This window comes from Eulemur rufifrons, chromosome 20, assembly GCF_041146395.1.
Source record: "Eulemur rufifrons isolate Redbay chromosome 20, OSU_ERuf_1, whole genome shotgun sequence".
In the NCBI taxonomy this organism is placed as follows: Eukaryota; Metazoa; Chordata; class Mammalia; order Primates; family Lemuridae; genus Eulemur; species Eulemur rufifrons.
Window position 1 is genome coordinate 39,680,847 of NC_091002.1, and position 26,949 is coordinate 39,707,795.

A 26,949-nucleotide genomic window follows, 5' to 3' on the forward strand; every position below is an offset into this window, starting at 1 on the left:
ACGATGGCTATGACACACTTAGCCCCATGCTCGGTGTGGAGCAAACACTCCTGAAATGGGGTTTTTCTCTGCGGGCCGTGGCCAGGGAGGCAGGGAGGACAGGTCTGGCTCCTTCATGGCGGTTCCCCACCTCCCAGGACACTTCCTGGTTAAGCAGTCATTGATATTTCGCTTCTCCTTTTCTGCTTTTTCCAAATTTTACACAGTGGTTTACCCAAAAGATTTTATAATCAGGAAATAAAGATGATAAAAGCTACTTAATGAAATCTCCCCAGCAGCTAGCAAGCAGCCCACAGGTGTATACAGCCCACAGGTGCGTATACGCAGGGTAGGTGTCATATGCTGCCAGGGGATTCTTGGGCCGAATGCAACACACAAGTAAGCTCAGAGCTGGAAGGGGCGACTGGCGATGGCAGGTGGCCCCGTTCTCAGCCTGCAGGGCATAAAATATTATTTCACTAAAGGGGAACAAGAGGTCTGAAAAAGTAAAGTGACTTGCCCCACATAGCAGGTAAGGGTGGGACGGGGGAAGGGAGATGGCCCCGAACATGGGTGTCATGCAAGGCAGATGGAATGGCGAGTGCTTATGGAGGCCGCCTGCTGTCGCGTCCTAAGCCGCAGGTAATGTCGGCTATTACTGTTTTCATTGTTTTCCCAGCACTGTGCCCCTGCCGCTATGTCTTATAGGCCCAGCCTCTGACCGTGTGGGTTTCCCACTTCCGGCTCAACTTGAGCCAGCCGGCCGTCTAGGGCAGTAGCTCAAATCACAGGCTTTGCACTAGACTTGAATCCTAGCTCTGCCGTGTGACTTGGGCCAGTGGCTCTACCTGTCTGAGACTCAATTTCCTCATCTGCAAAATGGGGTCACAGCTCTTCCCACATGGACTTACTGGCAAGATGAAATGAAGCCCCGTGTGCAAAGGGCTCCACCTAGGGCCTGCCCAGAGCAAGACCTTGGTTATTTATTTAACAAATATCTGTTGAGTTCCTACCATGTGTCAAACACTCTTCTGGGCAATGGGGATACAGAAGGGGCCAAAACAGAGAAAATTCCTCTCCCCGGGGAACTTACATTGCAGTAGGGAAGGCAGGTGATAAACAAATTAATATAGAATGTCAGGAAATTGCACGTCTATGAAGAAAAATAAAATATGGTGACAGAATAGAGAGTGACAAAGGGCGCTTTTCTAGAAGGTGTAGTCAGGGAAGGCTTCTCTGGGAGGTGGCACTTGGACAGAGCCCTGAATGAAGCGATGGAGTGAGTCGTGCAGCTGTGAGGACACAGAGGGCAGAGAGGAGACGGAGCCATCGTCATCACCAGCATCGCCCCCTGCTTGTCAACCATGAGCACGGTCCCTGGCACTTTCTCTCCATGGAAAGGGTGACCCCTTTCTAAGGCCCCACATGAGTCCTGCGTGCTGAATCCTAGAAAGTGTCACCTCGAGCAATCCTAACTGTGCATGTCACCCCAAAGCCAAAGAGCAATTTAACGGCATTTTTGCACCTAATAGCAATATCGTGCATATTTTCTCAGCTGGCCCCGCAGCAATGTCACCCCAGGGAGTGGAGAGGGTTTCTCGCTCTCCGGAACCTGAGGAGAAGACACGGTAAGGGAACGGACGCTATAAGAAAGCGAGACTGGAATGAAGCAGAAGCCATAAAGATGCAAAAACTGAGACTTGGCGGGAACTCTGAGGAGGTCGAGAAGTGGCAAGCAGAGGGGGTGGCCAGGACAGACAGGGGGAAGCGGGGCAGAGATGGGGAGAAAAGCTGAGTCCCGCTCAACCGTGGAGCCCGCCAGCCCACAGCTGAGCCTCCCTGGGCTCAGGTCCAGCCTTCCCCAGGTCCACCTGTGCCACCAGATCTGTTTATGGAGGCCTGGGAAACTCCTGTCTCGCTACAGAGCCTCCCACCATACTCCCCAAACTCAAACCCCAGACTCTTCCATGGCCGGGGCTCTCTTGCCTAACACTCTATTGTTTTCTTCAACAATAGAAGATAGTTCGACTACCCCTGACTGCTGGTCCAGAGCTCATCCCACCGCCCCAGGGAGAGGGAGAACCGGCCAGTCGTGGCCTCTGTCCTGGCGGCAGTGTCGGCGTCACCGTCTGGTACACATCTGCTGGAAACCCAGCAGTCTACCAGTTGGCGTCTGAAGGCCAGCCGAGAGATGTTTGGTGACGGGGACTCCGTGATTTTTTAAAAACTGAATTTGAACTCCAGGCAGTTTTGCCTCAGCCCCACTACTTCCTACTCAGTTGAAACCCAGCGTGGGTTTCCCATGCCTGGCTCCGCAGGCGACCCAGGTGACTCCTGCTTTGGGCCAATGGGTCACCAACATTTTTCTTCTAAGAGTCAGAGAGTAAATATTTTTGGTTTTGTGGGCCAAGAGGCAAAGTTGAGGCTATTGTGTAGGCACTTATATAACTAAAGAAAATAAATTTCCACAAATTTCTTGAGGAAATGCAAAACGTTATTTATGGGACACTGAAATTTGAATTTCACGTAACTTTCAGTACTCATGAAATATTTTTCTTTCGATTGTTTTTCGACCATTTAAATATGGGAAAACCATGCTTAGCTAATGGGCTGTACAAAAACAGCAGCTGGATTTGGCCCGAAGACTGCAGTTGCTAACCCCTGTCCTGGACTGTCACCTTGGGTGGCCCTAAGTTTCCAGACAAGGTCACTGCTCCAACAGCGAAGGGGGAACAGGCAGGGTCACGTGGTCACTGCCATGGGGCTGCTCCAGGCCACTGACCACCGCGGGCCACGCCACAGATCTCCCTGAGCCCACCGAGACCCCAGCCTTGGCCACCTTACCTTTGAAGTCAAACCACCACTTCGGAGAGGGCTTTTGGGACGGGAAGAAGAACAAAATGATGATAATAGCCACGCCGGTGACAGCATCAGAAAGAAACCTGCAAATGAGAAGTCCCCAAAGCATGTGACCCCAGGCATCTCGGCAGGCACGGTTTGGCAGCTTTGCAAATGAGGATTTGTGGGAATTAGGCCTGCTGTGAGGGGGCATTGTTGGAGGCCGTGCCGCCAGATTCTGTCCCACTGCACCCAGCACGACGCAGAAGCCCTTTATGCACAACTCCTTGGGCATTGAGATGCTGCTGGAGCCCAAAAAAACCCTTATCTTCCCGATTCCAGGACTTTAGGAAGAAGGACTTGGCCAAAGAGGAAGAATCTGAGAGCCACACAGTATTCCGGTCCATGGAACCCCCATAAATCACCCTAACCTGGACCCCCATAAGCGCCCCGTGTGCATTTGTTCAGCTTATGCTTGTACCCCTCCTGGGGTGGGCGGCTCACCACGTGATAATGCGGCCCACTCACACTGGTTCAGCCCAGATAGACTCCACCTTACAACCTAACCATCACCTTTGAAGCATCCACAGTGTGTCCTCTGGGGGAGCCGTGTGGACATTAAGCCCTTCGGGCAGGCACCTTCCATTTCAGAGGGGGAATCGGGGGGTCAGAGAGCAGAAACAACTTGTTCAAGGCCAGTCTGTGGTCTGTGGAGATGGGCCTTGAACCCAGATTGTTCTGGCTCCAAGTTCAAGGAATCCCAGAGTCCACCGCTAACAAAAGCTCTCTCAGCTAACACGTTTGGAAAGAAGAGTGTTCAAATAGCCAGGAATTTGGGAGAGATGTTCAATATCACTATAATCAAAGATTTACAAATCGAAACCCCAATGGAATACCATTCATCTGCCAACAGTCAAAACTTGAAAAGGAGGATACAACCTGGTGAGGGTGTTGGGAACATAGATTGGTAGTGGGAGAATAAAGGAGTTTAACCTTCTGGAGGGCACATTTTTGAAACATATTTGAAAATTTTACATGTGAATACTCCTTGATCCAGTTATTCTACTTCTGGGAATTTATCCTCAGGAAATAATTGGACTCTTGTGCACAGATTATGTACAGGGATGTTCATGATCAATAAGAGCAAAGAAAAAAAAAAAAAAAAGGAAGGTTTTTGCTAGGGACATGTTTAAATAGTGTCCCAACCACATTATGAAACACCCTGCATCTGCTTAAAAGAAAAGATAAAAAGATAATGTCGATCTTTATGTATTGACATAGAAATACGAGAAAAAAGATCAAAATACCTAAGATGCCTGACAAGACACCCTGTGATCTGGCCCTCACCGGCCTTCCAGCCGCGTCTCACCCATTTCCCTCCCTTCTCACCAGGCCTGCGACACACACACACACACACACACACACACACACACACACGGGGCTTCTTCCCATTCTTCCAACTGCTAAGTTTGTTCCCAGCTCAGGTTTCAGTAGAAGACACTCCCAGTGTGTCTCCACTGCTTTGATCGCTACCTTCGGTTCTTCCCAGAACTATCCCAAATCAATGCTCCCATCCCATTATTTCATAATATAGCCCGCTCATGCCTTCCTTCATAGCACTTCCTACAATTTGCAGTTATTTTGTTGTCTAACTACTTGCTTTTTTCTGTGTCCCCAGCATCCAGCATGGTGCTTAGTACATACTGGGCTCTCAATAAATGTTGATTAAATGAATGAATGAATGATTTACTCAGAATCACACAGCTCGTAGTGGCAGAGCTAGACTTCAAACCCAGTTTTGTTTGATTCCCAAGCCAAAGCTCCCAACACATGAGAAACCAAATGTTTTCCAAACCTAAACTCTTTTGAAAGTGAAATAGGGACCCATTATTAATTATATTGATTACTGATTATTATAATTATTGATTAATTATTATTGATTATAATATAATAATATAATGGTATTAATATTAACACAATTACTATCATAACCTGGACCTGTGTCTCCCCAGCCACACTGCCTCTCCAGGTCAAGGTGGTCCCTCCCAGAATCCTCCCTGTTGGACTCCATCCTGGGGGTCCCCAGAATCTCACCCGGGAGTGAAGAGGCTGGCCCAGCCAGGGATGAACTTCGGGTCCCGGGAGAAGAGGAGGACGGCGAACATGCAGAAAAGGACTAAAACAGCCTGTTCAGCAAACCTGTGGCACAGATATGCAGGCACAATGGTGACCCTGGGTTTCAGGCAGATGGCAGCAAGGGGCGGGCTCAGGCAGGTGCCCACAGGGCATGACTGGGCCCAGGCCCCACCTCTGAGAAAGCTGAAAGAAAGAATCCACTCTCCGGGAGGTCCCCTGAGTGAGGAGAGGAGTGTCCCATGGCTTAAGTAATTCATGTCCTGGGGCTTCCACACTCCCTCAGGATCCTTCCTGGGCATCAAGCCATCCCTGTCCCCAAACTGTTTATATCATTATCACTGGGAGTTTGCCAGGGTCCTATGGACAATCAAAGAGAGAGAAAGAAAGTGAGAAACAGAGACAGTGTCAGAAAAGCTGAGAGAAAGGGAAACAGACAGAAATGGAGGTAGGCAAAGAGAGAGGGGACAGACAGAGAGAGGACAGACAAACACATGAGGGAGGAAGACGACAGACACACAGGGAGGGTACAGTCATGGAGAGATGGGAGGACACAGTTGGAAAGAGAATCTTCAAATGTTGGAGGAAATAGCTGCCCAATGTACCCATTTCATAGACTGGGGAGCAGAGCCCAGAGAGGGTTAGCGCCTTGCCCAAGGCCACACAGGAATTTAGTGGCAGAGCCAGTCCTTGAACACGGGCCTGCTGAAGCCTAGTTATTATCACCACAGGGGAAACATGAATTAAACAAGGTCTTAGAAACCACTTGAGACAGTGTCAGATACCCTGTGTACCAGCAGGGAAAGGGTGCGTTAGGTGGCAAGGTGGCACATCCATCCCCAAGTAAACCCCAAGGGGCTTTTCCGTCCTCAGGGATCCACCACCAGGGCAAGAGGCTGACTGTGGAAGCCACTTCCCTTCCTCTACCTCTGGGCTTCCAGGCCATCAGTTCTGAAATTCCCCTGGGACTCAGCCCCCATGGGCCCAAGTCCAGGCCAGGAGGGAGCTCTCCTGAAAGCCTAACGCCTGGCTTACTCCCTGCCCAAGGACCCTCACGCACTTGGTGGGCCCCAGGTTCTGGAATTCTTCTCGAATCACAGTTCGAGCCCTGTCTTCTGCGTCAGCTCTTATCTTGGATTTCTTCTTCCCCCAGCCCCTGAAACAGAAAGTGGGTGATTAGGAGTGGCCACTGCAGATAGGACTAACTTCTCACCTGCCACCACCCCTATCACCTGGCCACGCCACATCATCTCTGTTCTGATCACCAACTGTCTGATGACCGGTCTTCCTGCCTCTGTTCTTCCTTTTCTAAAACTGCTCTCCCCACCTGTAGCCTGGTTGATCTTTGAAGAATGTGAATCTGATTATGTGATTCCTGGGTTTAAATTCCTTTAGTGGGTCAAACAGGCACATGAGTAAACAGACAAATCAATGGGAAAATGTCGGGCGCGAGACTCAATCACAAATGGAAATCTGTTCTATGATAAAGTTGGTATCTCAGACTGCTGTGGAAAAGACGGGCCAGTGAACGTGTTGGCCACAGAGATCGCTGGAGTACATCTCTCTGTCTGGGCTCTACTGGGGGAATGCGCCAATGGGGGCATGGCTGGGAGGACGAGTTCTCGCTGCATATCTCTTTGTAGTGTTTTGATTTCTGAGAACTATATGTGGTTGTTGCCTATCCAAATTAAATAAACAAGTGAATTTTGAAAAAACAAATAAACCCCACAGTGGCTCTTTTGTGTGAAGATCAAACTCCCACAAGGCCTTCGATAATCAAGTCTAGGGTTTCTCAACCCCAGCACTGTTGACATTTGGGGCCAGATAATTCTTTGTTGTCCCGTGCATTGTAGGATGTTAAGCAACATCTCTGGGCTCTACCCACCAGGTGCCAGTCATACTTCCTCAGTTGGGCCAACTGAAATATCTGCAAGTGTTGCCAAATGAGCCCTAAAGGGGAGGGCAAAATAATCCCCTGTTGAAAACTCCTGTCTCCTTCCCTGGCCTCGTCTCCCACAAATCTCCCCTGAACTCAGTCACTTAACCTTCTCTCAGTTCCAGAACATTCCTTGCTACCTCAGGGCCTTTGCACTTGCTATTCTGTCTCCCTAGATTGATCTCTATTCCCAACTCCTTCCCTCCCTTGACTGAGTCAAGTCTGCCCATTATTGATACCCAGTTCAACAGTCAGTTCCCCCGGAAAGCCCTCCTGACCTCCCAGCTTGGGTGAGTCGACCTGTGTACATCTCGTGTTGCACTCTTCTTGTCCTTCATGGCATTTATCACCACTTGTCATCATTGTGTGTCTCCCCCATCTAGAGGGCAAGCGCCCCAAGGGCAGGGGTGACCTCTGCCTTGGCCACTGCTGCCTCCTCAAGATCCACAACAGTGTCAGGCACATAGTAGGTGCCAGCAGATATTTGCTGAGTGAAGATGAGTCATGGGACTGGCCTGGAACTTCACTGTTACCCACTCAATGCACCTCTCTCCCTGGGTTTCCTCGGAGGCCAAGTACTACAGGTGCTACGAAAACATGCAGAAGACAAACGGCCTCTGTTTCAGGCCCAGTTCCAGTTTACACACTCTTTCTCCTTTAGGCTTTACTTCTGCTGTAACTAGCTAATTTTTATCCTCAATCTGCAAGTGAAGAAATTAAAAGCTCAGGGAGGTTCCAGAATTGCTCAAGGTCACATAGAACCATGATTCGAACTCCGGTCCATCTGAACCCAAAGTCTGGGCTTGCTTCTCTGGGTCAAGCTGGGCTTTGGACCCTGAGTTTCTGCTATCAGGAGTCCTGGGAGGCATTTGAGTCAAGGACCATCGCATCAGAACCTTTCTATTCTCAAAGCATTTTCACACTTCTTTGCTTCAGAGCTGCTTCTACTGGTCCCATTCTACAGATGAGAAAATTAAGGTCTAGAGATGAGGGGAGGGGACTGGGCCAGAGAACAACTTTAGAACATGCCTGCCACCCCATCCCCAGCTCTGAGCTGCTCCTCTTTTGATATTTCTCAACCTCCAGGCATTCATAACCTACCTTCACAAGTGTTGCTATAACTGCACCTGGATCTCATATTTGCTTCATATTTTCCTCCAAAAAGTCTCCTCATTTTAATTTTAAAAATGTATTTAAATAGAGAACTTTACATCAGTCCCATAAATAGAAAATAAGAATCACTTGTCATACATAGAAAGTAACCATAAAAATAAATACATCAGCAGGGCCTGGTGCATACACCTGTGGTCCCAACTACTGGGAAAGCTGAGGTGGGAGGATCACTCGAGCCCAGGAATTCAAGAACAGCCTGGACAACACAGCAAGATCTCATCTCAAAACAAACAAACAAAAAAAAACCCCAATCAAAATAAATAAGTAAATAAATAAATGAAAGCAAAGCACCACTATTATATTTTGGCTAGACACCATTACTGGCTTACGTCTCTGGGCCTGAAACTTGCTCTTTCTTTGTTTAAAAGGCTGATTCAGAAATGTTAGAGAGCTGGTGAAGTTTCTCCAGCACTCAAGTGAAACTGTCTCCTCAACATAAGCTGATTGAGTTGATGAGAGTTGAAACATTCTTCCCACAATACGTTTTGATGTTATTTAATACCTTGTTCTCATGTCACCCCAAATTATCTTCTCTACCGGGGCCCCACAAAATGGGAAACAGTGCTTTCCCCTCTCTTCTGGTCATGAGTGTTTATCTTATTTAAAGACAATACTATTAATAATTATTGATGACAGGGGACATTAACTGAGAGCCTGGGGTGGCGGGCAGGCCATACACACTCCCGATCCTCATGTCCCTGGAGGTCAATACACGAGGATATGACATGAAGTGACAATAAGCATCCACAGCGTTCGCAGGTGGAGACTGAGACTAGGAAGGCCGCTCCCTGGTGAGCCGGGAAGCCGGGATCCGACATAGTTCAGTCTGGCTGCAAAGCTCAAGTGTTTCTGCTTCCCCACTCCCCCTCCCGAGCAGAAAACTCCAGGTACCTCAAGCTCATCCCCCCATACAGGAAGGAGATCCACAGCCAGCCTGCCAGCAGGAACAGCAGCATCAGAGGGAAGGCGAAAATGAACCAGGAGCCGAAATTCACCACGTCGCACTGGGGGAAGAAACTAGAGACAGAGGGAGATGAGAACAGGAGGGCAGCCGCTGATGTGGGGAGCCACGGGGTGCAGGGGTGTACCCGCAGCAGGGGGTCAAGAGGGGAATGAGAGGGTCCCCTGGGGTCATGGGAACCTTCCTTTACCCTTTTATTAATCAACCTAGCACATGCATTTTCCATCCCTGCTAGCAGAAAGCACTCTTTTCCTCTTCCTTGGGGTCTGCTGGATTCTGACCTAGGGGGACCACAGAGCCTGCAGTCAGACCGCGAGAGTGAAGGGGGCTGGGCTGGACCTTGGGGAATGGAAGCAGGCACACCCCATTAAGGGGGTCAGCAGCTATTTGCTCCCCGACAGTGAAAGCCCGGTAAGCCCAGATCTGGGTTTTTGCTTTAAATGATGTGATATCCAAATGTTGGCAATTTATTATAATGTATGTATGAATGTGGGAGCCAAACAAAGCACATCTGAAAGCTGCAACCTCTGCTCTACTCATGTATCATATATCCCCCTAGACCCTAAATGTTGGTCCCAAACACTGGTGATGTCCATGAGTTCTTTTTCTGCTAAACAGTGTCCAAACAGTTTTGTTAAGACCTCATCAAGCCTGAAAGGATTGAGGGCAATAACACTCAATGCTGGTGACGATGTGGGAAAATAGGCAGACTCCTGATGCCTGTTCATTGGAATAATCTTTTCTGGAGAGGAATTTTGTAAAATGCAATCAGAGTCTTAAAAGTGCACATTGCCCTTATACCCAGAAATTCCACTACTAAAAATATATCTTAAAAAAAAAAACAGAAATGTAGTCAGGAATGAATGTGCTATATATAAAAGGATAAAAGGAAGCTACACAATGACGTGTATAAAAGTATATGAACACAACTTATTCACAGACATTTCTCAATATATAAACCAAAATATCATTGTTTTATATGCATTGCATTTATTATGCAGTAGTAAATAATGTCATTTATTATTATTGCATAATAAATAAGCAAACAAATGAAAATATTAATAAACTCTATATAGTGGGATTCTGGGAGATTTTTATTCTTTTCTTTTTCTTTATCTGTATTTTCCCCCATAAATAAGTACACATTTGTAATGAGACAAAATAAAAATATTATTTTAAAAATATGAAAATATCAGAAGATATGTGGTCACATAATTCATAACAACAGAATAATAATTATAAAATGAAAATGATCTAAATGTCCATGATTAAATAAAATATGACACTTACCCCAAATAGCATAAGATATAGTCATTAAAAATTATATTTTCTAAAAAATTTCAATGATAAAATCAGACTATAAAACTTTACGAACAGTATGATTACAATAATGTTAAATACATATATTTAATGTATGGACATAGAAAAGCCTAGAAATAAGTCAGCTAAAATATTAACAACAGATTAAATGTATTTTAAACTTTCAATTTTTTTGTGCGTTTTCCAAGCGTAATCAGAATAAACCAACACAATGTATTTGGGGAACAAGGCCCAAGGGACTGCTTAGGACGACCATTTCTTCTGTCTCCCATAGCTCCCTCCCTCCCTTCCAGGTCCACACACAGCACTTTGTTAGGGAGGACGGACGTACCCAAACCACCCACATAAAACAGCACCCCACTCTCATCACTTCCACCCTCTTACCCGCTTTCTAAAATTTCCTAACGTATCACACTGATATGTAATCCACGCATTTGCTTTTTCACATACTGCCTGTCCCCCTTGCCAGAATGGAAGCTCCCCAAGGGCAGGCATTCTGGGGTTTGTGCATCGCTGTGTCCCCAGAACCTGGCCAGTGGAAGGCCTCAAGACACATTCCCCGGATGTTGAGTGAATGGAGGAGGGGGACAAGGAGCAGAAGCCTGAGTGCGGGGGTGGGGGGGGGACACTTGCTTTTACCTCTTGAGCTGGCCGAGCAGGATGAGGTTGGGGGCCGTGCCCGTGAGGGTGGCCGTGCCCCCAATGCTGGCGGAGTAGGGGATGGAGATGAGGAAGCCCTTCCAGATGTTCCTGCGATATTCCTCCTCTTTCTTGGAGTCAGCCAGCAGGTCCAGCGGCGCCTCCACCTCCTCAGGGTGGCCTTTGCTTTAAACAAACCCAAAGAGAAGCCATTCAGAACACACGGAGAAGCCGCCGCGCACTGCCCAGGATTTGGGAGAGCTAAGCGATTTTTCCGGAAGGCAATTTGGCACAGGCATCAAAAACCTTCAAAAATGTGCCTCCCTTCAGCTCAGATAGTCTACTCAAAGAATTTGCCCTAAAGAAATAGATAAATGCCTCAAGCGTAGGTACAAGCGAGTTCGCCATGGCATTAAATATAATTTAAATTAAAAACAATCTAAATGTTCCTCAAAAGGGGATTGATAACAAAGATGATCCTTTTTCTGCAGGGAGCACTAACGCAGCTGTGATGATTAGATGGCGTTTATTACCATAAAAGCTAGCCTCGATGCAAACTGAAATGAAAAGGCAGGTAACAGCATCATTTAGTTTTTTCTTTTAGAAATATTCATGAATATACGAGTATTTAAAGAGTCTAGAATGGTATGTATATACAAAGTTGTTTTGGTGCCTTTCTTGGGAGTGGAATTACAGATTTTTTTTATTCCTTATTAGTGTTTTCTGGGTTATTTTCCTTAGACAGTTAAAGAGTTTTGGGAAAGTATGAAATTAAGAATTATTAATTATATAATTAAAAGATCATGATGTTGACATACATTTATTGACCTGGAAAGATGTCCACTATACTCCATTAACTGAAATAGCAGGTTACAAAACAGCATATATAGCATTGTCAATTTTTAATTTAAAGAATGCATTTATGTCCATACAGAGATATCAAGAAATAGTCTAGAATGATACTCACTGAACTGTTATAGTCTACCTCTGGGAGTGAGATGCTGAATACATTTTTCTTTTTGTTTGAGTATTTTTTTATATGTGTTAATATAAAATGTTTATAAGTGAATGAAATTAAGAATTGCTGTAATGCTGTAGCTATGTGAGGTGGTGGATATGTTAACTAGCTTGACTGTGGTAATCATTTCACATTGTGTACGGATATAAAAACATCACCTTGTATACCTTAAATACATATAATTTTTATTCTTCAATTATACCTCAATAAAGCCAGGAAAAAAAGAAATTAAGATTAAAAACAGAACTGTCCGTACATAACAAATCAAAATTTTTAAATTTTTTTTAAAATTTTATTTTTTTAATTAAAATTAAAAATTTCTGTTTTAAAGAATGAAATATAATTCAAATACATTCTGGCCTTAATTACTACAGAGGGACTCCCTCCCCAGAGACAATGGGGACATGACCTGGGGTCTGAGTAGCTGGTTTCCAGTGTGACAGGAAAGCAAAGACCAGAGACAGCTGGAAACCAGTGTCATGTGCTGACTTCTCAGGGGTGACAGTCCTGGTCAGACCTGGGGACCTCAAATGTATTGAGTATCAGCAGGAGAATAAGAGAGAAGAAAGAGCCCTAGGGTTTATCTAGTGCAACCCCTTCTTTGTTCAGATGGGGAAACTGAGGCCCAGAGAGCGGAAGGCGTTTGCATCCAATGGACATGGACTTCCAGAGGGTGGGGACTGGGTCTTTTCCAGCTGACCCAGCGCAAGTTCTGCCTGGACAGATGCTTAAAACATATTCTCAGGTCGCATGGTGATGAGTGGCTGGTCCAATCACAGAACCCACATCTCAAAGTTGGACTCAAAGCCCCCAGAAAGGGTACCAGGAAGGAGCATAGACTGTGGTATAAAACAGACGTAAGGTCATGTCCGTCGTCTGCTAAAACTCTCCACTGGCTCCCAGCATCTCATTCAAGATTAAAGCTACATTGATGGCCCAGGAGGCCCACAAGCTCTGTCCCTCCAACCTCACTCTCTCACCAGCCAAGCAGTTTCTCAGGCCCCATCTCCTACCCTCCGCTCACTCACTCACTCAGCTCCAGCCTCACTGGCTTCCTGGCTGCCCTTTGAACTCTCAGGAGCTTGGCACATGCTGGTCCTTCTGCTGAGAACACTCTTCCCACAGATACCCCTGGGACCCCTCGCCTCCTGCAGGGGTTTGCTCCAGCACGACCTTCTTCGTGGGGCCTTCCCTGACCACCCCTCGCCCTCTTTCCTGCTCTGTTCTCCCTCATAGACTCACCAACCATCGGACGTGCTGTGAATTTTATTCATGTATCTGTTTCTTGCCATTAGAAAGTAAGCTCTATAAGGGCTGGCATTTTTGTCTGTTCTTTGCTGTATCCCTGTCCCTAGGCCAGTGTCTGGCTCATTGTAAGCTCTCAATAAATATCTGTTCCATGAGTGAAATAGACCCAATCAATAGCCAGCACTGCCTTCAGCAAATCACTTTCCTCCCTGCTATTTCATCGCCATTAAATCAAAATGACAATGCCGTAATAGCAGGTGCTGTCATCTGTGCATGCAAGGCCCAGCCAACCTGCTCTGTCAACATTCTCTCAGTTAGTCTCAAGGCGACCCCATAAGGTGGCTTCCAATATCATGTCTAGTTGGTATGTGAAGACTGACTGAGGCTCAGAGAGGTTAAATGACTTGTCCAAGTCACGCAGCCAGTAAGTGGCAGAACCGGAGTTCCAAGTCAAGTCTATGCGACTCCAAACCGCATGATCTTAACCACACTTCCATGACACAAAGGATACTGAAGGCTAAATGTGACATCGATGTGAAGATGCTTTTCAGATCATGATAGTGTGAAGGGTTGCTATTGTTCCATAGACTTTTTTTGTTCTTAGAGGCCTCGCCTCCTCCCCTTCCCCGTCGACCACCATGTAGTTCTTGCTCTCCACACTTCTGGGCCTCTCCTTTCAAGAGGAAGGTCCTGAGACCCTCAACCTCACCAGACTTCTAGGGATCTGATGTGCTTCCCTACCCTTTTCACATCGACATTTTTTAAAAGGAGGCTCTTGAGGTCCATGTTTAAGCCATGGGGGTGGAAACCCGGGCATTAGGTCATCTGGAGAAAAATTTGGGGATGGGAGGGGAATTGTTTGCAACATTGAATTCTTGTTCATCATCTTGAATCAAGCACTGGCCCTTCTATGAAATTCACCAGGAACTTACTTTTCTGAGCTGGCGAGAAATTGCATCTCCGTGGGCACAGTGTGTAGGCCGTTTCTCCGCACAGCAGCTAGGAGGAAAGAGCATGATGTTGTTAGTGTAACGTAGCGAATGGGGCATGAGTGTCGTGTAGCCAGTCACGACTGCTTCTTCATTGCCAAGGATCCTATACTATTCATTGAATCAAAAGAAAAAGAAAGCAAGAAGGAGAGAGAGAGCTAGAAGGCACTCAATGTTCCATCCTCCTGTCCCGCCACCCATATTTGGAGATGGCCCCAGGCCCATGGGCAGGGAATTAGCTGCAAGGCTGCTTGACAACCCATAACTCAGGCCTAGGCTTGCCTGAGTAGCCACTGCCACAGGGATATTTGGCAAAGACCAGCTATCAGTGGTAATGGGTCAGCAATGGCTCAGATGGCTCCATAGTCCATTCATTCTTTCATTCATCCAAAAAGTATTTATTGAGCACCTACAATGTGCTGTTGACTATGAGCTCAGCGTACTCAGTGAACAATATAGAACAAGGTCCCTGGCTCCATGGAGATCATATATTCTAGAAAGAGAGACAGGCAATAAATGAATAAAGACAATTTCGGGCAGTGATGAATGTATGGAGGAAATAAAATTGGGCAGTGTGATGGAAAGTGACTGGAAAATGGGGAGGGGAACAGGTGGACCACTGTGGTCAGGTCAACAGAGAAGAGATTGTGTGCCATGGCATTTGATCGGACATCTCAAGGATGAGAAGGAGCCAGTCATATGAAGAGCCATGGGAAGAGGGTTCCAGGAAACAGGAACAGCAAGTGCAAAGGCCCTGTGGTAGGGAGAAGCTTGGCAGAGTTGAGGAACCAAGGAAATTCCATGTGCTGGGAAAGTAGTCAGTAGGGAAGGCCAAGGGGAGATGGGGGCTGGGGATGGGGTGGACAAAGGTTAACAGGAGCCACGTCAGGGATGGGGATCCGCTGCAGGATCTAGCCCGAAAGGGGTATTATGTTTTACATTTTGCAAACATCCCTGGGCTTGGTCAGAGAGAATGGGCTGCAGAGGCCAAGGTGGCAGAAATGGAAACCAGGAGCCCCGCTCGGGATCTACCGCACTTTCCAGGTAAGATGATGGTGGCTGGACCAGGCTGGTGACCACAGATGACAATAAATTGTAGAAGTGTTTCAGCTCTTCTTTTGAGATAAGAGCTCAGTGCAACTTGGAACCCAGGGCTAGAACTCAGGCACGTCAACCGTGGCCAATCAGTCCACCAATAAACTCCTGTGGAGCGCTTCTTGTGTGCCTGGCACTGAATGACGAAAGTTGAAAGTCCATGTCCTCATGGAGCTGATCTTGTGGTGGGGGAGACACACCGTAGGTGGCTAAGTATGATATACAGTGTGTCAGGTAAAAGTGAGTGCCGTGGAGAAAAATAAAAGCAGGTGTTTGGGGGTGAGACACCTTTTTCAAGGCTCAAGGGCAGTCTGACGTTGAACAGAGACCTGAAAAAGGTGAGAGGTGAGCCGTGCAAATATCTGGAGCAAGGAAGAGCGATGCAAAGGCCCTGGGGTGGCAGTGCACCTAGTGTGTTGGGGAGCAGAGGGGAGACCGGGGGGCTGGAGGGGTCTGAGGGAGGAGGTAAGAGAGAGGAGGTGAGGTGAGAGGAGCACAGGGAGTAGGGGTGACAAGAAGGGGGCTGGTTATGCAGGGGTCACCGAGCTTGGCTTCTCCTCTGAGTCAGACAGGAGCCAGGGTAGTATGTGAGCAGAAGAGGGTCCAGAAAAGATCCGACTTCATTTTTAAAGTATCTTTTGCCTGATAGACCAGACTGCCCAGGAGCCCTTCAGTGTTTTGGAGACCAAAGATAAATAAATCAAAGAATGAATTAAAAGTTCCTGCAGCTGGAACCGCCATCAGTGGCAAAATAACCCACCCCTGGGAGTTGGGTCTGTGACTGGTGGCCAATCACATGAGCCCTGGGTTCAAATCATAGCTCCATCACTTACTATGTGGCCTTAGGTCAGTGGCTCCCAACCGGGGCCAATTCCTCTTCCAGGGGATGCTGGGCAATGTCTGGAGGCATTTTTGCTTGTCACAACTGGGGGTGGGGGTGGTGCTGCTACTGGTATCTATTGGTTAGAGGCCAGAAATGCTGCTAAACATCCTCCAATACACAGGCCGGCGCACTCCGACCAAGAATTACCAAACCCAGACAGCAATAAGGCTGAAGTTGAGGAGCCCTGGTATGTTGATACCCCATAATATCCCTGTACTTCAGTTCTTTAAATTACAAAATGGGAGTAACAATTCTCCTAAAGTTGTCAAGAGGATTAGAGAGTCAACCCATTTAAAGCAGGGACCAGCGAACTTCTGTAAAAAGCCAGACAGTAAATATTTTAGGCTTTGGGGACCACACTGTCCCCATTGTAACAATTCTCTGCCACGGTAGCAGGAAAGCAGCCACAGCCAATACACAAGTGACTGCACGTGGCTAAACCTTTACGTGGGGACACTGAAATTTGAATTTCATACAATTTTCACATCACAAAATATTCTTCTTCTTTTGGTTTATTTCAACCATTTAAAACTATAAAAAACTATTCTTAGCTCACAGGCTGCACAAAAAGCAGGTGCGGTGGCTCATGCCTGTAATCCTAACACTTTGGGAGGCTGAGGCAGGAGGATCGCTGGAGCTCAGGAGTTTGAGACCAGCCTGAACAACATAGAAAGACCCCGTCTCTATAAAAAATAGAAAAATTAGCTGGACATTGTGGCGCATGCCTGTAGTTCCCAGCTACTTGGGAGGCTGAGGCAGGAGGATCACTTGAGTCCAGGAGTTTGAGGTGGCAGTGAGCTATGATGACAATACTGCACCCTAGCCTGGGCAACAGAGCAAGATCCTGTCTGCCACCACCCCTCCCCCCACTACAAAAAAGACAGTAGAAAGAAAGAAAAAAACAGGCAGCAGGCGGGATCTTGTAGGCCATGGTTTGCCAAACCCTGATATAGGGAATTTAATAGGAAGCTAAGTAGGAGCAAGGATTCAATAAATGCAGATTACTCTTGAGAAAGAATAAAACGGCAGCCCTGGACATCAGGAACTGGTCCGACACCCAGAACCAGGCCATGTTGTTCTCCTGCTGGATGTCAACAATCTAACAGAACACTGACCCCAGACAAACTCACTCAGACTATGACAAAATGAGACAAAGCCCATCCATTTCATAATCTTGTCTAAGGGCAAGGTCACTGTGCTGTCCACAAACTTGCTAAATGAGCAACTGTTACTTTACCCAGTCATAGACTCGCCTCTGGTTTCTGACGGTACCCAGTCTCAAGCCCAGTCCACTCACGGGTTCTTTTTAACACCCTCCTGCTGAGATTCGCATGGTAGCTCATGGCCAAGGCGCCCCTCACCGCTGCAAGGATTAGTAGATCAGCTTGTTTAACTACGGGTGTGTTGGTTGACGGCCACGGACGCTCTTAAAGGAACTCCAGCAGGAAAAAAATACCTTGATTTCTTTTCTTTTTATCTGGGCTTTTCCTTTACATGGAAATCAGGCCACATACCGGCCTCGTGGACAGGGAGCTGAGGACTGGAGTCCAGCCTGGGCTCTGTCCTTGTCTGGCCCGGTGACTTGGGGAAGCCCCTTCCCCACCCGGGCAGCTCCCTCCCTGTTGGTACCGTCAGGGAGCAGGATTCCAGGGTGGCTAACTGTGTCATCTTTACTGTGACCACCAGCAGGGATCCAAGGCTGAAAGTCAGGTCAGCTCACCCTGGCCGTGAGGACAAGGGTCTCAGGGCTTGCGTGCTGGAACACATGTCCACGGCAATGCACGAGGCTGGGGCCCAGGGCGCTGAAGGGCTGTTAATAGCACACTAGGGTGGGGGAAAGTTACTCTGCAGGGGATGGCCAGGCAGAAAGAACTCTGATCCGGTGACACCCAACCCCACCAGAAGAGCTCATTCTGCGCTCTTCCCACCTGGGCCGGGACCACAGCTGTCACGCAGCGCCACGTGTCCACAGAGCTTGCCAGCATCTCAGGCATGATCCACCGCCGTCCTCCTCAGCCTGGCTGGACGTTAGAATTCCCTGAGGGTCCCACCCCAGAGGGTCTGGTTTAGGGGTTCTGGAGTGGGGCTGGGGTCTCAGCATTTTTAAAAAGTTTTGCAGGTGATTCCTTCATGCAGCCAGGGTTGAGGACAATTCATCTGAAGTTACAGATGGGAAAACCGAAGGCTCCAGGGGCTGCCTACGCCCTTGGAGGGGAGGGCATGTGCTTGCCAGTTTGCCACAGTCCCCACAGGACCCCCGTCACTCACTGATGGAACCCGGACACTCACTGCCAGCATCTGAGTTGGACAGCCCCGATGTGAGGCTGTCCGTGCTATTAATACACAGTGGAGGGTGTCTGTACACACAGAGCTGTAAATAATAATTAGCTTTAGCTAATTAGGGAGGGAGGGAGGGAGCTTCACTTTTTCCTTATGCAGATTAGTGATGTCAAAACATTTTATACTGGGCATTATTTTTCTAATAACGATGACAATGGTGATTAAGTCAATGAAAATGAGATTTTAAAAAATAGGAAAGCCAAGGTGCTGAGCGCTTTTAACCATTTACCCAGGATCCAACCCTGTGGACCACAGTGGCCCAAGAAACCACGTGGAAAAGGCCACTGGAGCAAAGTCTCCAAAGAGACTTCTCTGGGTCCAGAAATCGCCGGTCAGTTAGGAGCCTGGTGGTTAAGTAAGATCTTATCCAAATAATGCCCATCCTTGCATTTGTGTCAGGAGTGAGGACAGAGAACTTTCACATTTGAAATCTTATGGCAGCTTTGGAGCAGCTCTGGAGAGCTAGGCAAGGTTTATTACCTTCCTTCTTACACCTGGGGAAACTGAGGCCTGGAGAGGCTGGTTAAGGTTGGGACCCAGGAGACCCAGTGGGTCAGTGGCAGAGTCAGGCGAGTCAGGCTTGTACCCGGGACTAGTAAACCCCACCCCTTGCATCTCACTCCATCTCCAACACACCCCCCTGGTACTCAGCAGGCCTGACATGGAACTGATCACTCTAATCTAGGCTTCCTAGAGTGGCTGAAATGTTCTTGAAGTGCAGGAGGCCAAGGAGGAGCTCTTGTGACAAGTTAGATGAAGAGCACCCCAGGGAAGGTCAAAAGCCCCAAAGTGAGGCAGGTTTACGCCCACGAGTTCATTTAGCACTCACGACAGCCCAGGCAGTAAGGATTCTTATCCCCATTTTAGGTATAAGGAAACTGAGGCTCAGAACAGTTCATTAGATGGTCCATCCGTTCATTTATTCATTAGTTCCACACATTTATTGATCACCTACTATGTGCCGAGCAGTGTCTTAGGCGAACAAGACTGCGCCGGTGACGATTGTTCACAGAAGTGAGAAAGCCTGACACACCTCACGCAGCTTGTGGTCTACGGAGGAGACAGACCCTAAGCAGACGGTGACATCCCTCCCGGGCGGGAGTAGGAAACATCAGTGGGCATCAGAGTGGAGGGTCTTATTGCCTTCTCCTCTGATCCCTGGAGATCTTACAGTAGTTTGTATACAACTGCCGCACGTGAACCACTTCCTAGGGACCTGGATCTCATTTCTAACATGTCACAGCAGCATATGCAAAATGGGAGGTTTTGTCCTTATTTTATAGATGGGAAAAGTCTCAGGAGGTGGATCAGCATTGGGAATGAAGACTGAAGGGGGGCGATGCTCCAGGTGACCTGCAAAGCCACTGCTTTGTGAAGGGTGCTATCCTGGGCACTCCCAAGCAAAGACGTGAGTGGCCAGCTAGTCTTCTTTGGGCAGAGAAAAGAAGGGGAAAGAGTTTAGATTCAAAAGCCAGGTGAGCCCCTTACTGGCCAAGGGACATTGGGCAAATCACCACTTTGAGCATCAGTTTTCTCCTCTGTAAAATGGAGATGCTAACAGAGCATCCCCTGCAGGGCTGAGAGCGTGCATGCAGGAGGACGCTGGGGAAGCCGCCACTCACATGGCCCCAGGGTCCCCCAGGCAGTGCAGGGCATAGAACTGGGTAAAGGAACTGCGCAGCAAGGACCCCTGGGGTCTTGTCCTGTGAGCTCCACCCTGCCCCAGGTCCTGGCCCCTCTGTACCAGGCCCCACGGTGCTCATAGGCATAGGTTCTAGATTCAAACAGAGCTCAGCGACTAACTCCTCATGTTACTTTGGGCAAATCTTTTTGCCTCCCTGAGCTTCAGTCTCCTCATCTGTAAAATGGGGGTCACTACTTCCTAGTGCAGTCATGAAGATTAAATGAGCTAATGGGTATGAAAAATTTAGCACAGTGTCTGACATAGTGTGGTTCTTCAGAAAATGAGAGCTTGCATTGTCATCGTTGTTGCTGCTGTAGCTGTCCCTCGTGAACGTAAGGCTCCTAGGAGGCTCCTTGTCCCTCTCCTGGCCACTGCCAGAATTTCCACTCCTTCTACCTCTGTCCTCACCTCCTAACTCCTGGTCAAAACACAGAAAGTGGGTAAAAGGGAATATTTCTCTTTGCACTGGAATTAGCCTTGTTTTAGCTCTTAGAGGCTGATCATTAACCAATTCCTGCTCTCTGATCCCATGGCCTGCAAAAGTAGGTGTCTGCCCCCCTGGGTCCCCTGCCTCCTGACGTCCCACAGCATAGGGAGAAAGATTCTGGATTTCATTGCATGATCACTACCTGTGACCTTGGGCAAGTCCCATCCCCTTCCTGGGTCTCAGATGTTTTATCCTTATAAGGAGGGACTTGGCTTTCAAACATTTGCTTGGCCACTTTGAAAAAAAATCTCACGTGGGAGAAAGAGTACAGGCTCTGAAGTCAGCCAGCTTGGATTCAAAATACCAGAGACGCTGCTCTGAAACTGGGTCTCACTTACAGCCTCTGTTCCCTTCCATGTGGAAGCATTTCCCTTACACAGACCTGGCTGTGCTGTACTACCAATGGCGCGATTCTGGACACACAATTCCACCTCTCTGAACCTCATCTGTATAGTACTTATAATCATTTCCAGCTTTCAGGCTGCTGTGGAAATAAAATAAGCAGGACCCCTTAGTGCATGATGGGGAAGCACTCATACCAGTGTCAGTAAGTGAGACTGACTCAGACGGTACATGGATCAACCTTTAAATTTAACAGATATGTATTTCTTTTAATTGCATATTTGAAAAATATAACTAGCACACAAAACTCATGGTCCCATGGATAATGCTTGTTGTGGTAGTTGGGATAAATGATCCAAAGCTACTGGGAAAGATCTGCCATCTATCTCTCAAGATGTGGCTTTTCTCTTTGAGTCTCAGGTGACATCTCTTGCTGCCACCATCGTATTCATATTCCACCCAGCAGGAAGCAGAAAGCAGGAAGAACGGAAGCCAGAAGTTGCACACATCATTCCCACTCGTATCCCATTGGCCAAACTTAGTCACCTGACCACATCTGATTGCAAGGGAAGCTGGGAAATTCAGCCTTTCCTCTGCACAGACATGTGCCCGTGTGGGGTTCCGTTACTAAAAGAACAAAGGAAGACTGGATGCTGGTGTCAAACTAGCAACTTCTGCCCACATATGTATCCACTTAAAACTTCCTTTTAAAATATATTTATGTTAATAAAAAATAAGACATTTTAAAGTGGATGTGGCAGCCACTTTGCAACTATGAGAGAAAGACCAAGGGAATAAGGAGTTGCCAGTGAAAAGCCCTGACGTCACTGTGCCTCTGAACTGACCCTGGAACTGCCTTTCTCTGACTCTGCTGCGTGATTTGGGAAAGTCATTTCCCCTCTCTGAGCCTTTATATCATCATCTAGAAACACAGTGGCTGTTTATGTTTTGTTAAGAACACAGTTTCAGGGGGTCGAGGGACTCAGATTCCTCAGTTCACGGCATGTTATCATTATGTGTTGCACAAGGACCCTCTTCTATTTGATTGATTGATTTTTTTCTAGTTCCTTCCATCCCCATTTCCCACTCCCACCCTTCCCATAGCAACCATTCTGACGTGTTTAATGTGTAGCTTTTCATTTGTTGATGTTCTTACAAAATGTTTCATCATTCAGTTTGCATATCGGGATTGTGCTCTATATCCCATTCTGGTTCCCCGCTCCCCCCGAATCATAACTGTTTTGTGACATCCATTTATATAACTATATGGTTCACTAATTCTTCTCTCTTGAAAGCAGCACGGTGCTCACTGGTGCGCACCTGTTTGCCTGTGCCTGTGCTAGTGATGAAGCCCACGTGGCCACCACCTCCCCACACCGCAGGGAGTAATGCCATGTGTGTCCCCTCCCAGGCTTATGTGAGAATTCCTTCAGCATTTGCATCCAGGAGCAGAACCACTGGGTTGCAGGGTACATACACATTTGATTTGATTAAATTCTTGCAGAATGCTCTTAAGAAAGGCTGACCCGGTACACCCTCTTTCCAGCAGTGCACAAGAGTTCCCACGGCCCCAGTCCTGCCAACATGGGCATTGTCCAGCTTTCTTATTTTTGCCCGTCTCATTGATTTAAACCTCATGGTTTAAATTTGCATTTCTCTGGGCATTGGTGAAGCTAAGCATCTCTTCAAATGCTTTAAAACAAGATTTAATTATAGTGCCTACTTCATAGGGCCGTTTTGAGAGTTAAGTGTTTAACTCATTGCTCAGTAGGTTAGTAAGCACTCAATGCTCAATAAAAGAGACAGAGTCTCACTCTGTTGCCCAGGCTGGAATACAGTGGCTTGATCATAGCTCACTGCAGCCTTCATTCCTAGGTTCGAATGCTCCTTTTGCCTCAGCCTTCCAAGTAACTAGGACTACAAGCGCACACCACCAAGCCCAGCTAATTTTTTAAAAATGTTTTGTAGAGATGGGGTCTCACTATGCTGCCCAGGCTGGTCTCAAACTCCTGGCCTCAAGCGATCTTCCCACCTTGGCCTCCCAAAGTGCCGGTATTACAGGCGTGAGCCACTGTGCCCAGCAATAAATGTAAATTTTTCAAAACCAAGGTACCATGATTTGAGTTATCTAATTCTTAGTTATTATTATATTATTGAAACACCTGGCATGTGGTAGGTGCTCAATAAGTGTGCATGCTCTTGGCCTGCCTGACATCCTCTGGGCATCTCTGCTCCCACTACCCTACACTGGTAGAGTCGGCCCCAGTCCCTTTGCACCACCTCACCTGTGTTCTCTTCACTCTCCCGGTCCTTTCCAACCTCCTCCTGGCCAAAGAGACTCTTCAGGATGGCATTGGCTATGGGCAGCATCATGGCGGTGGAGGCAGTATTGCTCAGCCACATGGACAGGAACGAGGTGGTCACCATCATCCCCAGGATGAGCCTGGGGAACAGAGGGAGTTAGAGGCAGATCCAGAACCCAGGGCACAGGAGCTCCTCTGGTCCCAGTTTGCTATCCCTGAGGAATCCAACCCATCCATTTCTCAGGTAGAAAGTTGAGGCTCAGAGAAGGCAAGTCAGTGGTAAAGCAGGGACCAGATCCACTCACCAGGTTATTTTAGATCTAAGAAAACTGTGGCTCAATACATTAGGGTAAACTAACCACAGGTCCCCAAGGTTCTACAGACATCCCAGTTGTGACATTTTCTTCCCCTTACCCCCAAATCCTCGATGGCACCCATCTCAGAATAACGTTGCCCAGGCACCAAGACACTCCACCGTCTTGCCCTAGTGGCCTTCCCAGACTCCTGCTACCCCATCTTCCCTCCTATCCCACCAGCCACCCACAGCTCAGACTCTACTGAACTCGCCAGCACCCAACGCGCCTGAAGTCTCCTGCCCGCCTGCCTCTGCTTGGTCGGCTCCCACCAACAGAATCCAAGTTTCATGATTTTTTTCTTCATATTAGACTCTTAATCCCCCTGGAACTTATTTAGATGTGTAGTATGAAGTGAGATGTAAATATATTTTTTTTCTTGGAATGAACTAATCGTCCCAACACCTACCATTTATTAAATAAGCCTTCCCTTCCCCACTGATATGGATTTCTTCTAGGTTATTTATTCTGTGTTTTCAAACCTGTTTCTGAGCTAGTGTCTTGGTGCTTTCATTGTTGTAACTTTATGTTTGGGAACGGCCCCACCCATTCTTGAAAGTGGAGCTCACATGGAACCTCCTCCCGGAAGCCTCCCCCTTCCTCTACCTCTCACGTGGGCTCCTGCACCGTGATGTGCCCCCTGGGGATCAAATTCCTCTTGGCCTTGGACTCAGTTTTATAGATGGGACCTGTCCCATAGGTCCTTCTGACAGCTCCTCCACGAGGAGGAGCCCAGTGGAGTGCTTGGCACGGAGTAGATGCTGGAAACTTCTTCTCTCCTACCCTCTCTCCCACATCAATTTTTTCACCCAAAGAGCTCTCAGATCTAGCCATTCCATTCATCTCCACTGCCACCCCCTAGTCCAAGCTACCATCGTCTTCTGTCAGGACCCCCAAAGCCGCCCCCTAACTGGGCTGTGCCAGCTTCTCACGCCTGTCCCTCCCCTCTGGTCTCTGCAAGGCAGCCGAGAGGAAACTTTGAAAAATGCACATCTGGCCATGTCACTCCCCAGCTCAGAATGTTCTATGGCAGAGATTTATAAAAAGTAGGTCCATGGACATAGTTCAGGACTGAATTGGGGAAAAAACTTTGCATATTCATTTTGCTAACATCTAACAAAAATTGAGTGTTTCCTTCAGTGATAAACAGGCAACAAAGTTCAGCCGTACGAGCAGCGCCTGAGACATTTTCATATCACGTTATGATAGTTGCAGATGTCTGGAAACAGCATTAACGCTCAAAACTGCCACAAAATTATGGTTGTGATTAGTCCCATCCCTAAGTCTTGCCATTTGCTGTGTCCATAAAGGAACACATAGCATGCTGGAGCACAAATGTGTGTGTGTTTAAAAAAAAAAAAAATTATTTGGATAACTGCATTTTGCTGTAGTTGCTCTTGTTTCAAATCCTATGTGTCGTATCTTATGCATTTGAACACATTGTTATTCTGGGAAGATCCTTAAGATTCACCAAATTGCCAAAGGGGCTCGTGAAAGGGAAAAAAAAGATCGAAACAACACCCCTCTTTTAAAGGCCACCCAATCCTCTGCGTTCACTCATGGAGTCCTCACCGCGACTCCATGAAACAGGGGCTACGGCATCACCATTTCACAGGCAGAGAGAGGTAAGTCATTTCCCAGAGCAGCCTTTCAACTCTCTTCCCAGGTGATTCTTATGCACCTTTGAGAGCAACTGCCCACAGGCCTAGCACCGGGTCTGGCACACAGGGGCTGCTCGCTAAATAGTTGAGGGATGAGTAAGTACATGGATGATGGGAAATGATGAGTTTCTTGGGCCAGTTGTCTAAACAAAGAGAACGGGTTTGGGCTCCAGAGCTGTTGTCCCTCTGCCTCACCACTGCAGGGCTGGACCCGTTACCTGGCCTTACCTGGCCGGCTCCACTCCAACGAGCAGCAGGATCTTGAGGGCGATTCTGCGGTGCAGGTTCCACTCCTCGATGGCGCTGGCCATGATCAGACCACTGAGGAAGAGGAAGTTGGTGTCGAGGAAGTACTGGGGGCAGACCTTGCTGGAGGGCAGGATGCCCATGAAGGGGAAGAGGACGATGGGCAGCAGGGCTGTCACCGAGAGGGGCAGGGCCTCCGTGCACCAGTACACCGCCATGAGCAGGATGACAAACAGGCAGCGGCCTTCCTGCAGGGGAGAGGCAGACTCAGGCAGCCGAGCTTGGGGGCACAGGGGCAGGGCCTGTCAAGCATGTTCTCGGGGAAGCAGTGGAGCAGGTAAGTGCCCAAGGCTTTGACCTTGAGCAGGTGGCATCCCCTTTCTGAGCCTCATTTTGCTCAACTATACAAGGCGGAAGTTATTTCTGTCCATATCCTAGGACTGTGTGAAGATTAAATGAAACACTCTGTTGTCTTAGAAAGCAAACCCTGAGATAGGATGAGAATGAAAATAGTTTACCTGTTAGGGGATCCCAGGAAGTTCTGGAAGGACAGTGGGGAAGTGACACAGAGGAGGAAGCCAGTACAGAGTGGGTTCATGAGCAGGTTACCACTGTGGGCCACCGGAGCTCAATTCTGATGGGGACCCCTGGAGACAGTGTAGGACGTGTCTCAGAGTTGTCTCAACTGGGAGGCAAGGAAGCTGGGGCATTTGTCTGCCAACTTCTGGCCATCTTTGGTCGACGGCTGCTCCTGGGAGTTCCGCCCCACTCCCCCGCCCCCACCATGTGCAGGCTGAACACGCTCCTGCAGCCGGAGAGAACACTCGCACACATCTCAGATGCAGTAGGAAGCTATCGGCCTGTGCAGGAACGGCGAGCACCAGGGGGTGTAGAGGGAGTACAATCGCAACTGTTATGTCCGCACACCGACACACACTGCACGCTCTGTAAATAACAATAGCCGACACTTATTGCGATGTTAAGTGCCCGGTGCTGTTTATTCCTCACAAAATTCCAGTGAAATAGGTATGATTATAATCCCCATTTTATGGATTTGGAAACTGAGGTACAAGGAGGTCACTAGCAAGGCTAAAGCTGAGCAGATCAAGGTAGATCAAGGCAATCTACCTCCCTAGCCGGAGCTCTAAGACACATACCCTGCTGCTGCTACCGGCTGAATATTAGAACCAACGAAAGGCAGACACAGCAATTTAAGATTCAAAACAAAATTGATCAGTGGTCACCAGGGCTGGGGTGGGAGGTGTACATGTTGCAGGGGGTGGGGATTGCAAAGGAGCACAAAGGGACCTTTTGGGGTGAT

General features: G+C 47.8%; 1 protein-coding gene across 1 annotated transcript in view; it reads right to left on the reverse strand.

Moving 5' to 3' along the window:
• The window catches only part of SLC13A3 (solute carrier family 13 member 3), a 64,813-nt gene that overhangs the window by 11,883 nt on the left and 25,981 nt on the right, over positions 1–26,949 (reverse strand). The window contains exons 2-9 of the mRNA XM_069496615.1: positions 25,611–25,876; positions 23,351–23,508; positions 14,178–14,244; positions 10,980–11,165; positions 8,951–9,076; positions 6,011–6,106; positions 4,912–5,016; positions 2,824–2,921 (exon numbers count right to left, since the gene is read on the reverse strand). Of these exons, the coding sequence (XP_069352716.1) occupies positions 2,824–2,921; positions 4,912–5,016; positions 6,011–6,106; positions 8,951–9,076; positions 10,980–11,165; positions 14,178–14,244; positions 23,351–23,508; positions 25,611–25,876 (1,102 nt within the window). The remainder of the gene's footprint in view (positions 1–2,823; positions 2,922–4,911; positions 5,017–6,010; positions 6,107–8,950; positions 9,077–10,979; positions 11,166–14,177; positions 14,245–23,350; positions 23,509–25,610; positions 25,877–26,949) is intronic.